At 35.5% G+C, this 12,532-nt stretch overlaps 1 protein-coding gene across 2 annotated transcripts; it reads right to left on the bottom strand.

Moving 5' to 3' along the window:
• Positions 1-1,937: 1,937 nt before the first annotated feature.
• On the bottom strand, positions 1,938-12,218 carry LOC129272850 (glutathione S-transferase theta-1-like). 2 transcript variants are annotated; one of them, XM_054909945.2, is made up of 5 exons: positions 11,949-12,218; positions 10,511-10,598; positions 7,406-7,556; positions 5,390-5,557; positions 1,938-4,893 (listed from the first exon to the last, which is right to left on the bottom strand). In XM_054909945.2, exons 1-5 carry the CDS (start codon positions 12,058-12,060, stop codon positions 4,738-4,740), a joined length of 675 nt encoding a protein of 224 aa, XP_054765920.1. In that variant the 5' UTR covers positions 12,061-12,218; the 3' UTR covers positions 1,938-4,737. The 2 variants fall into 2 exon arrangements, with proteins under 2 accessions (XP_054765920.1, XP_054765926.2); XM_054909951.2 differs by lacking the exon at positions 7,406-7,556 and adding an exon at positions 6,070-6,220 and having other exon boundaries at positions 11,949-12,185.
• Positions 12,219-12,532: the final 314 nt, after the last annotated feature.

The following is a 12,532-nucleotide window of genomic DNA, read 5'->3' as shown; positions in this document are numbered from 1 at the left end:
CATGTGACATCACACTTCTTAGTCGCATTGCCAATGGGAGGATCTCCATAGCATTAGTGATCGCAATATTCAAATGCTCATACTGGTAACTTTCTCATTATTTAATTTTTCTCAAACTTTCTTTGATCTTAATCTTTGATTTTTCTTTTTCCACACAAGACCACTTGTTCCAAAGGTTTCATTCCCCTTTAAAAGCGTCCCCTTTTCTCATGTCTCTTTCCCTGAATTCTCTCTATCTTTCTGCCTCTCCATTCCGTTCCCTCACTTTCTCTCATATGATCCCTCTACACACAAACCATGCAAAGGAGAAGGCTCATTGCACTTCTTCTGTAACTTAAAGGAGAATGAAACCCTTGAAACCAGCTGAATCCATATCAAAAAGAAAAATCAAAGAAACACATTGTTGAAAGTTTGAGGAAGATTGAATGAAAAATAAGAAAGTTATGAGCATTTGAATATTGAGATCACTAATGCCATGTAGATCCTCCCATTGGCAATGCGACCAAGATCTGTGATGTCACACACGTACAACTCCCTCATTACTTAAGTATTTATTTCACTTATATTCTCACTTTTATAGAGTCTATCACAAGGTGAGGTATTCTTTTTATGAGAGGACAAGTACAGAGGTTTCACAACATTATATCATTGATGAATCGTTTGTCATATGATTAGAATGAGCAAAAAGAGATGTTTTGGGGTATATTTTCAGTGTCCAAAAGGGGAGAGTTGTTCATCTGTGACATCATAGATCTTGGTCGCATTGCCAATGGGAGGATCTCCATAGCATTAGTGATCTCGACATTTAAATGCTCATAACTCTTCTATTGCTAGTCCTATTTTACTCAAACTTTTGTTGATCTTATTCTTAGATTTTTCTGCTTTCACAAAAGCTAACTTGCTCCAAGAGTTTCATTCTCCTTTAATGGTCAAGTCCATCCCAGAAAAATGTTGATTGGAATACATAGAGAAAAATCTAAACAGCATAATGCTGAAAATTTCATCAAAATCAGATGTAAAATAAGAAAGATATGGCATTTGCAAGTTTTGCTTATTTCACAAAACAGTTATATATACCTCCTGGTCTGTATGCAAACGAGGACTGATGACATCACTCACTATTTCTTTTAAATTTTATTGTATGGAATGTTCCAATTTTCTCCTCATTGTCGAGTAATACAAGTTTTATTCCTCCCTGAACATGTGGAATTACCATTGTTTTAATGTTTTATGGTTGTCAAGTTGGTCCTTATTGTCAAATCGGTAGAAATTCAAATATTGTGTTATTAAAAAAAAAAAAATAGTGAGGGACATCATCAACTCTCTCATTTGCAGGTCACCGAGTTGTGCATATAACTGTTCTGTGAAAGCGAATCTTTAAAATGTCATCCGATTTTTATGAAATATTCAACATCTGCTAGTTTGATTTTTTCCGTCTTGATTCAAATCAACATGTTTCTCCGTGGTGGACTTCACTTTTCACCACTGTAAACATCCTGTGCATGTTTGGAAACATCCTTCGTCTATCACTTTCACTCGCGAAGCACATTCAAAAGTGAAATTTGACCTGGAACAACCTTGGTTAAGGGGGGGGGGGGGAAGGGCAAGGTACTGCCATTCCAGAGTAGACAAAATCACATACAGTGTATGAATTGTTTTTTCACAGAAGGGCGATGTATGCGCAGTTGAACAGGTATCAAAATCAGAAAAACGGGTATACTCTTCATCCTATAATGAAAAGGGAATGTCAGAAGCATTATAAGATATCAGTTAAGGGTATGGTTCTCCTGGGACCAAAGGATGATTACATGTTTAAGGTACATTTTCAAAGTCTGTATGAGCATGGTGTACAACCTGTAAAGACCATTCCCCCCTCAGAACATACACATTGCATCCTCTCCTTTGAAATTAACATTTATTACACAACACATGCAATATTTAAGATATTTTATATTGGCATTTATTGCTCATCATAATTGCCAAAATTTACATCCAGGATCCGTAAGTAATTTATGTGGTGTACTTTTTCCTTGTAATGATCATTTACTGGCAATATCATTGGGTGATTTCAAGTTCAGTGTTGACCTATTGGTGTTGGTGTTAGGTCAATTTTTACACGAGTATAACGCCACACATAAAATAAAGATGGTCCCGAAAAGGCACTCACTAGTTTTTGAGATGTCAATAATGTGATCTGGATCAGTTTTAGAAACTCAGAATAGATTTTGGAGCGAGGGGAAGCAATCCAAATTCCAACACCAATGCCAACACTAGACTTGAATCACCCACTGGCCTTCAAATATAAAAACATAACCAATATAACATGATCATAAACAATAATAATAATAATACTTGCTTATATAGTGCTTAACACTTACTTCATTAGTAATGCAGCATAATAAGACAATGTTTACAGAATACTTTCCATTGTATGGAATAAACAATTAATTGCTCTGTTATAAATCCAAATTCTAAAACATGACAGGACTTTGACAAAGTGAAAAATTAAGAAAATATTTTTAAAATAAAATCATTACTACATGTATTGTACAGGAATATAAACAGAGGTTATTATGCATGTAATGTAATGGGGGGGGGGGGGGGGCTCCAAGGCTTCCCCTCATATTTAATGTAACATATCCACAAAAATCATGTCTTCCTGCCATTTTCATCAAAGTTCTCAGGCACCTCTCCTGAGTTTAAAGAGAGCATGTAATATTGTACACAATTCATCTCTTGAAAATACAGAAAAAAATGTCAATTAGCAACAAGAACTATTTATTAAAAGGAAAAAGCAAACCAAGCAATCCACAGTTACATCATGAGAATTATTTTACTTCCTGAAATCGCATGATGATAACATTCATAAGAAACTCTATCATCTTATGCTTTTCAGGTTCACAGTAACATACAAGTGGAGTGCCTCTGGCAGTCTCGGCTGCATTACACGATTCAATACATAGCAGCAGTGCAGACTTTGAAAACAACTATAGAATAATCAGTGATACTTGATTACCCTCATGTCCACATTTCCTGAACTAGATCCATAAACTTTCAAAGTTATGATGGCAATTCAACAAATACCCCCGACACGGCCAAAGTTCATTGACCTTGGTCATGTGACCTGAAACTCAGGGAGGATGTTCAGTAATACTTAATTACCCTAATATCCAAGTTTTATGAACTAGGTCCATATACTTTCTAAGTTATGATGAAATTTCAAAAACTCAACCTTCGGTTAACATTTTGATGATGATTTCCCCAACGTGACCCTAAATGACCTTTGACCATAGTCATGTGACCTCAAACTCTGGCAAGATGTTCAGTAATACTTGACAAACCTTGTGTCCTAGTTTCATGAACTAGGCCCATATACTTTCTTAGTTATGATGACATTTCAAAAACTTAACATTTGGTTAAGATTTGATGTTGACGCCGCCGCCGTTGGAAAAGCAGCGCCTATAGCCTCGCTCTGCTATGCAGGCAAGACAAAAAAAAATCAAACATTTATGTTTATTTCACCAATCATATTACGAACTTAAGATACACAAATACAATATATCCATAAATGATTAGCAAGATGGCAATGGTTTTCTTAGAGTTGATATGTACTTGAATACCTTGATTCTTTGTAATACTGGTTATGACCAAATTCTTAACCCTGATAAGGATAAATATACTCCTTTTTAGTATCACTTTCATTAGATACTTGAAAGTATTTCAGAAAAATCAATCTCTAGTATGGAAATCATGGCATCAGAATTTCGCTCTTCCTCTTTTTTTTTTTAAGTCTGTGAATTCTGTTTTGTGAAATAATGACGTTAATAAAGAAACCACATTCTAAAAATGATCTGGGTTTTGTAAGACAAACGTTAGCGATTAATTATACGCTTGATTATACATTGAAGTCAATGCAATTAATCATAAAAAATTCCAATGATGATCACTATTAAGGCTTTGTGTTACAGGCCCCTGGTCGGGTATTCTGAATACTACTTCTAGCCTTCATCTCATCTCCATTAGTGTGATTGTCCATTTGTCATAGTACATTTTTAGAGCATTCTTGTGATTGTTTACAAAGTTAAAAGTAGTCGTTTAAAGCTAATGGCGCATGCCACGCCGCGCACCCCACTACCAATTACTATGAATATAAAAATAAGATGCAGCCATTTCAGAATATTCACCCTGCTCCTTTCCTCAAAACAGAATCAACAGACAAACTTCTTCCGTCACATTTTAAAGAGCCGTTTTCTCTCTAAATTGAATACTAAATACACAGGGGTTGGGGCACTCAGTGACTAGATTATATTGTTAAAGGCATACGACCATGTTTTGAAGATCAACCCCAAGGCTAAACACATAATTTTTTACGAGTCAAATAACCCTATTGACATGTTTCAACATTTTCCTGTGATTGAGACTCAAGTGTAACCCCTGAGGAAAATAAGCTAATTAATGAATTTTATAGTCATACTAAAATTCTGACTAATTTACAATTTCAAGTAAAAGAATATCCTGCACATGATGTGACAAACTCAAAATTCTAGCTTAACCTTCATGATTTTTAGAATTTTTTAAAGTCGAGTGACCAACTCCCTGGATGAAAAGGTGGGCTGTACCGTGATCACGAAGTTAAAAACCATCGTAATACACACACCTCATGGAAGAAGGATAGAAAATCACATGACACAAATCATCTTAAATGCCATACACTGTACCTCTCTATAGATCTTATGATTATAGCTTTGGTTTTGTTTTGGCAAGTTTGTAGATGAGTTGGCAGACATCATCAAAGATCTCTGGTTGTACTCGCTCTCGGACTCTTCCAATCCAAGCCTTCAGTTTTGGTCTCCTGTCTATCGTACCATATCCACAGGGTTCAATCTGTATAACCTGTAAATAAGTTGAGCATTAAAGACTCTTTAAATTTAGGTAAATCTTATAAAAGTGGATGATACTGTTCCATTCACGTCTAAAAAATGTTAGGGTGTGGATGATATGAAAAAAAAATGTTTTAGTGGACTACACGTACATCTCAGTCAGTAGTCCACAGGTTTATATGCTGTTTTGTCCCAGTTGACCGGGGAGGAGGGGGGGACAAATTCACCTTCAACACTTGTTACAATCATCCTTACCCTCCTTCCTCCACATCTACGTTGCTGTAAGTCCATTGAATACAAAATAAACCACCAAATACTATGCACTGATTACTAATAGAAAATCACCTCACATACTCTTTGAATTAGTTTTCAAAAAGTCCTTCTTTCAAATGATTTTGGAAACTTGCAAAAATACTTAACCTCCTCCATTGATTGAAAAAAAAAATACTCCCAAGAATTTGCCTTCATGATTTAATCCAACAATTGGATTCTAAAAACAATCATGGTACCTCATTTACTCCAAACAGGTCTGCGATGCTGATGTCATCCCCACACAGGAATGGTTTGTCCCGAAGGAAGTATGATTCTATGTTGTCTAACGTCTCTTCCATCCGCTGAATATCAGGGGCTAGGGCGGCAGGGTCTGGAGGGGTGCCAGTCATCCGAGGAAAGATTACCTAGTTTACATAAATGTATAATTTAGGAAAAATGGATACAAGGATAATTAATTTCCATCTAACACTGAAGGAGATAAAATGAGGGTGCAGGACGGAGATACAGAGAGAGAGAGAGAGAGAGAGAGAGTGACGAAGGGGGTGAGAAAAGGAGAGAAGAAAAGAAAGAGAAAAATGGAAAATACATTATTAATTTTTAACAAACCTAGAAAAGAGAGAAATAGATAGTGGAAAACTGAGATAAGAGATGACAGACGGGTGAGATAAGCCAAATTTTGAAATTTGAAAAATACCTGTGGTACATCCAAGCACACTTTTATGATTAAATGCTAAATGGTTTACTGAAGTGAAAGGAGGAATAATTCCATGTATACGACTTGATAATGAATCAATGGCATATTTTGTCATGGTTTAGAATTTAATTCCTTGGTATTCAAATATGAATGATCAATGCTTACGCACTTTGAAAAATTTGAAAATACACGATGCAGCACACAATTTGGAATGTGACTCACTTCTGCGAGAAATACTTTGGTCACACGTGGTCTCGTATTGAAATGCTGCCAATCCAAATATTCATTGACCCTTGACCTGGGCTGGAGGCTCTTGGGATACCAGTGATCCGCACAGTCAAACTTTTCATGGAGATACTTTGTGATGCTTACACTTCAGAAGTCAAGAATTTAAAGAAGACAATTATACAAGGAGTATTATAATCAGTTTGCATTGAATTTTTTTTCATCTGTTCAATTTCATTTCATAGTATTATGGGCGTGGCATTGGGATGTGATCAGACAAAGCTTTAGGAGGGCCAAACCACTGTGAGTCAACATTGATTCCACCCTCCATCTGTTTGTCTTATTAGAATATTCCGGTGCCACACTGGATGGACACACCACTTGTTTTACAACATCCTTCATAAGAGATTCCTTCTGAATTATCATACAATTTGGGGATTTGGGTTACCATAGAAAGTAGTCGTTTTCTTGAAACCTTAAATTAATAAAAACATGGGTTTTGTAATACATGAGCATGTACGTATTATGAGCAGCATGGAACTTCTATTTTGACCTCTGATATAATGCAGTATTGCAAATGGAGTAAAGCAGGTATGGTCATTCACGAGCCGGTACAATGCAATGTATTGTATACATGACTGTAACAGATACACATGTTGTGAATATAATATGATGCTGTGTATAGATGCATAACTAGTATGTAATATGAGTCTTTGTCATTTCAGGTTGGAGGTTACCATCAAGTACTGTACCTATCAGATGCTATCACAATGCTTTTTGATGACTTGATTATGAGAGAAATTGTTACTTTTTTTAATACTTATGAAGCGCAGTAGGCAGATCTATACAAAATTGGATATATGGTAATTTGTAATGAACCTAACTTCTGAGATGAATATTATATGTGGGTCTTTACACGAGGTTAATTTTTCTCATATTGTATGTTTCTATTATCACAATAATTATCCACATCAATTATAAAATGTCCCCTTAGCCTATAATCTTATACAATGAAGTACATCTATTTGACAAAGTTGCAGTTAATAACAATTGGCCATTGATGAAGTTGTTAAGGGTAAGATAACTAAATATTCAGTCTACATAAAAGAAAGGGCTAAGTGGAAGTATTCCACTGACATGGATAAACATCATGATAAAAGAAAATGCTGTTGAGAAAAATTGGCATCGCGTACCCTAGGCATAGTGATCTGTCCCATTAACCCAAAAGACGTCCAGACTTTGGACACAAAGCAATAGCCATGAGAGCAAGAAACGCCTACTGGCCGTGTGAGAAAGTTCTTCTCTTTTCTACAATATTGGACTATAAACTAACCTGTTTCAAAAAGACCTTTGCGACATTTAATCTTGTGTTCATGTGCTGCCACGCCAGGTACTCATCGACCCTGGCCCTGACCTGTAGGTCTGCAGGGTACCAATGATCAGGGCATGCATACTTGGTCTGCAAATACTTCACTATTGCGATACTGCATGAATCAGACAATAAAAGAGGGTTCACAATCGCAGCAATCTGACAAATCTTTTCACTCATTAAATTGTACGAATGAGATAGTGTAGGCATATATCTGATATAACAATCCTTCTGCAAACAACTTTCAAGGGCTATATACACGGATGTCGTAGGGAAAGGTACTTCATTCATTTTCAGATTTCTTATGGCATGCTGCTGGTGATAAAAAAAAAGAAGAAAAGAAACATGTTTTAGAATCAATATGCATTTCTATTGGATCATGTCTACCTACTGATTTAACAAGCTCTTCTATGGGACATCTGGGAACTTCAGACTTTTGGTTTGGACAAACAGCCCATGATAGAGTTTAAGGATGTTCCACAGTTAAAGTGAAATCCATGTCATTTACACAACATTTTGCAAATAGTTGAACTTTAGCATCTGATTATTCCAAATATGCAAAAATTAACATGGGTTCACGTGCTTGATTTTTTGCTATCGAGTGTCAAAGTTCACCCAATTGGAAGTTCTTAAGAAATGCGCATTCAAAAAGAATTTTGCATTTTTAAACCTCACGAGATCACTTTGTTGAGTTTTAATTATCATTATACTATTACTATTATTATATAATTATTATAATTACTCAGCCAGAATCCACCAAAATTTCATCAAATTTTACTGTATAGTTCACAATTGTATACTTCAGATGGGGAATCCATTTATATTTGCTTGCTCTTTTAATACCCCTTTCATAAACCCAATAAAACACAATTATGCGGCTAATAGCAGCATAATTTGGTCGTAAAATCAGAGGAGGACAAGAGTTATCCGCATTATTCTGATGCTGCTATTATCCGCATAATAGCGGCATCGGGACAAGATTTTGAGTTTATGAACGTATTTCCAAATAATGCGGATAATTGCCATGGTGCGGTCACAAGGTCACCCTTTTCCAACACAACCGCAATGGAGGGGGCGTGTCCAGTTGTCATGACGATTATCCGCCTTTTTCAGGACGGGCGCTCGTAAAAATAATTTATGGAGTTTGTGAACGCAATTTTTATTGAATTATCCGCATTACTCTTAGGCGGCTAATTGGAGGATATGTTTTATTGGGTTTATGAAAGGGGTATAAGTCGACCAGCACCGTCAGTTCCTAAAAATGGTGTGAAAAATGACAAAAACATAATCTAAAAAAATTGAAATTTTCTTTAATAAATTTGAGAAACTACAATAAATACTGCACTTTATTTAAAACCCATGTCATTTTCACCAAAATTTGCAACGTTGTAGAGGAAGGTATACTTAAAGGTCAAGTCTACCTCAGAAAAAAATTGTTTTGAATCAACAGAGAAAATTCAGACAAGCATAATGCTGAAAATTTCATCAAAATTGGATGTAAAATAAGAAAGTTATGACATTTTGAAAATTCGCTTATTTTTCACAAAATAGTAATATATGATGCACAATTTGGTCACATGCATATGAGAGAATCAATGATGTCCCTCACTCATTATTTCTTTTTTTTTATTGTTTGAATTATACAATATTTCAATTTTTACAGATTTGACAATAAGAACCAACTTGACTGAACCATATAATGTTAAGCAATGGTAACTCCACATGTTCAGTGAGAAATAAAACTTTGTTTCTCAGGACAATGAGGAGAAAATTAGAATATTTCACATTTCAAATAATAAAATACAAAAGAAAAAGTGAGTGAGTGATGTCATCAGTTCCCTCATTTGCATACCGACCAAGATGTGCATATAATTATTATGTGAAATTAAGCGAAACTTAAAAATGTCATAACTTTCTTATTTTACATCCGATTTTGATTAAATTATCAGTGTTATGCTTGTTGGATTTTTCTCTTGTTATTCAAATCAACTTTTTGTTTGGGTGGACTTGTCATTTAAGTGTAAACATTAAAAGATAGGGGTCCATGTGCTTGTTTTAAAAAGTTATCAGCACTTTTGTTACAGCAAATATGCTTTTTTTTTTAAACACACAATTTGTGCCAAATCTTTTGTATCTATGTAAGGTAAAATTCCAAACCACTATTCCATTTATTCAAACTCGAGGTCATATTTGTCATACTTTGAAGCACTGCAGAGTAAAGTATTCTGAAATATTGTAGAAGTATTTTAAAAAATTGATCCACAGAATATTTTCGGCTAATATGGTTCATAAAATAACAAATCGTGTCTACAGTTGGAATGCAGATAATGGGGAAAATCAGCTGATACCTACAGCTGATTAACCAACTGTTCATCCATTATGACGTCAATGTGCAAAGTGTGAAAATATGCATACATGTACAAACATAACTGTGGAATGTCCTTAAAGGTCAAGTCCACCGCAGAAAAATATTTGAATCAATATAGAAAAATCAAACAAGCATAATGCTGAAAATTTCATCAAAATCAGATGTAAAATAAGAAAGATATAACAATGGAAACTTTCGTAAAATAGTTATATGCACAATTTAGTCACATGCAAATGAGAGATCTATGATGTTTCCCACTCACTGTTTCTTTTGTATCTTATTGTTTGAAATTATACAATATTTAAATTTTTGCAGATTTGACAATAAAGACCAATTTAACTGAACCATAAAATGTTAAACAATGATAATTCCACAAGTTCAGGGAAAAATAAAACTTTGTTTCACAAGACAATGAGAAAATTAAAATACTTCATATTCCTTATAATAAAATACAAAAGAAATAGTGAGTGATGTCATCAGTTCCCTAATTTGCATACTGACCAGGATGGGCACATAACTGTTAAATTGTGAAATTAAGCGAAACTTAAAAATGTCATAACTTCCTTATTTTACATCCGATTTTGATGAAATTTTCAGTGTTACACTTGTTGGGTTTATTCAAATAATTTTTTTGTTGGGGTCGACTTTTCCTTTTAGCAAATTTAAACCCAAAAAAAATATATCACAGTTCTATAACATACCTCTCGGTGAGTTTGAAATCTCCATCTTGCATCGCTGGGATCTTCTTCATCGGATTAACAGCTGCATACTCCTCAGATTGGTGTTCATCTGAAATTATGAAAGGGTATATTAGACTTCATAGACATAGTGAAATCCAAATCACCAAATGTCACCTATATACATAACCCAGGGAGCTTGCTGAAAAGTTCTCTCCTTCTACCCCCGTCTCGATCGGCCATTTTTGTTATGAATTGTAACAAAATGGCCGATCGAGACTGGGGTAGAAGGAGAGAACTTTTCGTTTTTTTAAGGTTCCAGTTTGTGCCCAGATGTCAGGAAACTGCCACTCGTTAGACCTTCATCCATATAATCGTGGTAAGTGCATAATTTCTGTTTTCACAATTCATTTGGAGAAATATTTAGACCATAAATCATCCTAGTCCCGTGAGTATGGTAAAATACACGGTAAGCCCCTGGGCTCCCTGGGTTACTATATATACAGAGCTAACCTTAAACAAATGTGCCTGAAATCAGTCAAAACAACATGAATAATTATCACTGCATCTGCTCACATCACAGTTGCAAGTGACTCCGGTCTAATTCCAAATACAAACAGTGCATTATCATGGCAGATAAAAATACGGGTTTGCATTGCATAGCCTATGGGCACCTGAAATCTGTTAATTTGGAGTTTTTAAACATTTTGTTAACTTTTTCTTAATTTCTCCTCCTACACAAACAGCTAGCCATCTCGCAGAGTGGCAGTGTAACAGAGCTATATCCAATATGCTCAATGTATCATTTCTCTAAAATTATTATACTGATTAATCGATTATACTATATTCATTGAATTTTATCTTATCTTAGTAAGGTGTTAAAAAATATAACTTAGGGGTAGAATATGATAAGTTCTAATTTAAAGCAGCAAACTCAAATCATCAATCATCAAACCAAAGTCAAAGGGAACAAGTGAAACTAGGAGAAGACGCAAATAAACTGAACTGAAGTCAAAGAAGTTTGGTAGCTAGAGGGCTGCTTTGCCTCGCTAAAACTCATAATTTTTGATATATCATATATTTAAATTACATAAAATCAACCAATCAGAATAATGTAATAAAAAGAATAGAGATTAGATTAGAGGAGCAAACTAGATCAAAAGTGAAGGAGTACGGAGTCCAATTCATAAACATAAAATAACAAAATTTAAGCCGGATAAGGAGATGAAGATGATAAAGATGTCTGGGTGATTACGTAATAATGGGGAGAGAAACTAAGGAGTCAGGTGAGGGGTGGAATGAGTGGAACACCTGAATAGAGTCTTACTCTTAGACTTAAGAAGCTGAGCTGACGTGCGATCAGTGGTATAGTTCAGTGCGTGCGACACTGCTCAAGGGAAACCGTCGACACACGCCCCATAACTCTGGCAGAGAAAAATAAGAAATGGGAGTTTCTACTTACTTTTTCGCATGGCTATTGGACACGGAGTGTAAGGGATCTTGTTTGTCCTCACAAACATCAAAACCGACCTCGCAGGTTGCGACATGATGTCGTAGAATATCTTCACAGACATTTCTGGGACTTATCTGTACACTTAAATGTGAAAATAACGAAACTGTACTGGTTTTCTTGAGTAACTTTTTTCCAAACTCCACCAATGCAAAGATCTACACAATGTCAATGAGCTGCTGCATGCATGCACGAGACAGATAGCGCGCGCCCTCTCGATCCAAGCGCTAGCTCGCGATCAGCGCTAGGGCTTAGCTGGGCACGCCGGACTGACCGTGAACCCGATGATGATTCCCAGGGGCTCCGAGCTGGCGAGCTCCAGTTCTGAAAGCTGCAGACCCATAAAATTATCCCGATAGAGGCTAAATTTCGCCGGACACACATGCAGGCTGATAAACCCCAAACCATAAGAAATCAAATTTGTCTTAGGTTGGGGAATATCCTGGTAGAAAGTGTGATAAAATTTAGATTTAACTATATTGCCGGGCTAGCTTATTGAAACATCTTGATACGCTCTAAAGATAAACACCTTTTAA

Source organism: Lytechinus pictus, chromosome 2 (assembly GCF_037042905.1).
Source record: "Lytechinus pictus isolate F3 Inbred chromosome 2, Lp3.0, whole genome shotgun sequence".
Classification (NCBI taxonomy): Eukaryota; Metazoa; Echinodermata; class Echinoidea; order Temnopleuroida; family Toxopneustidae; genus Lytechinus; species Lytechinus pictus.
Note: the sequence above shows the minus strand (reverse complement) of the source record. Positions and strands in the feature narration are given on the sequence as shown.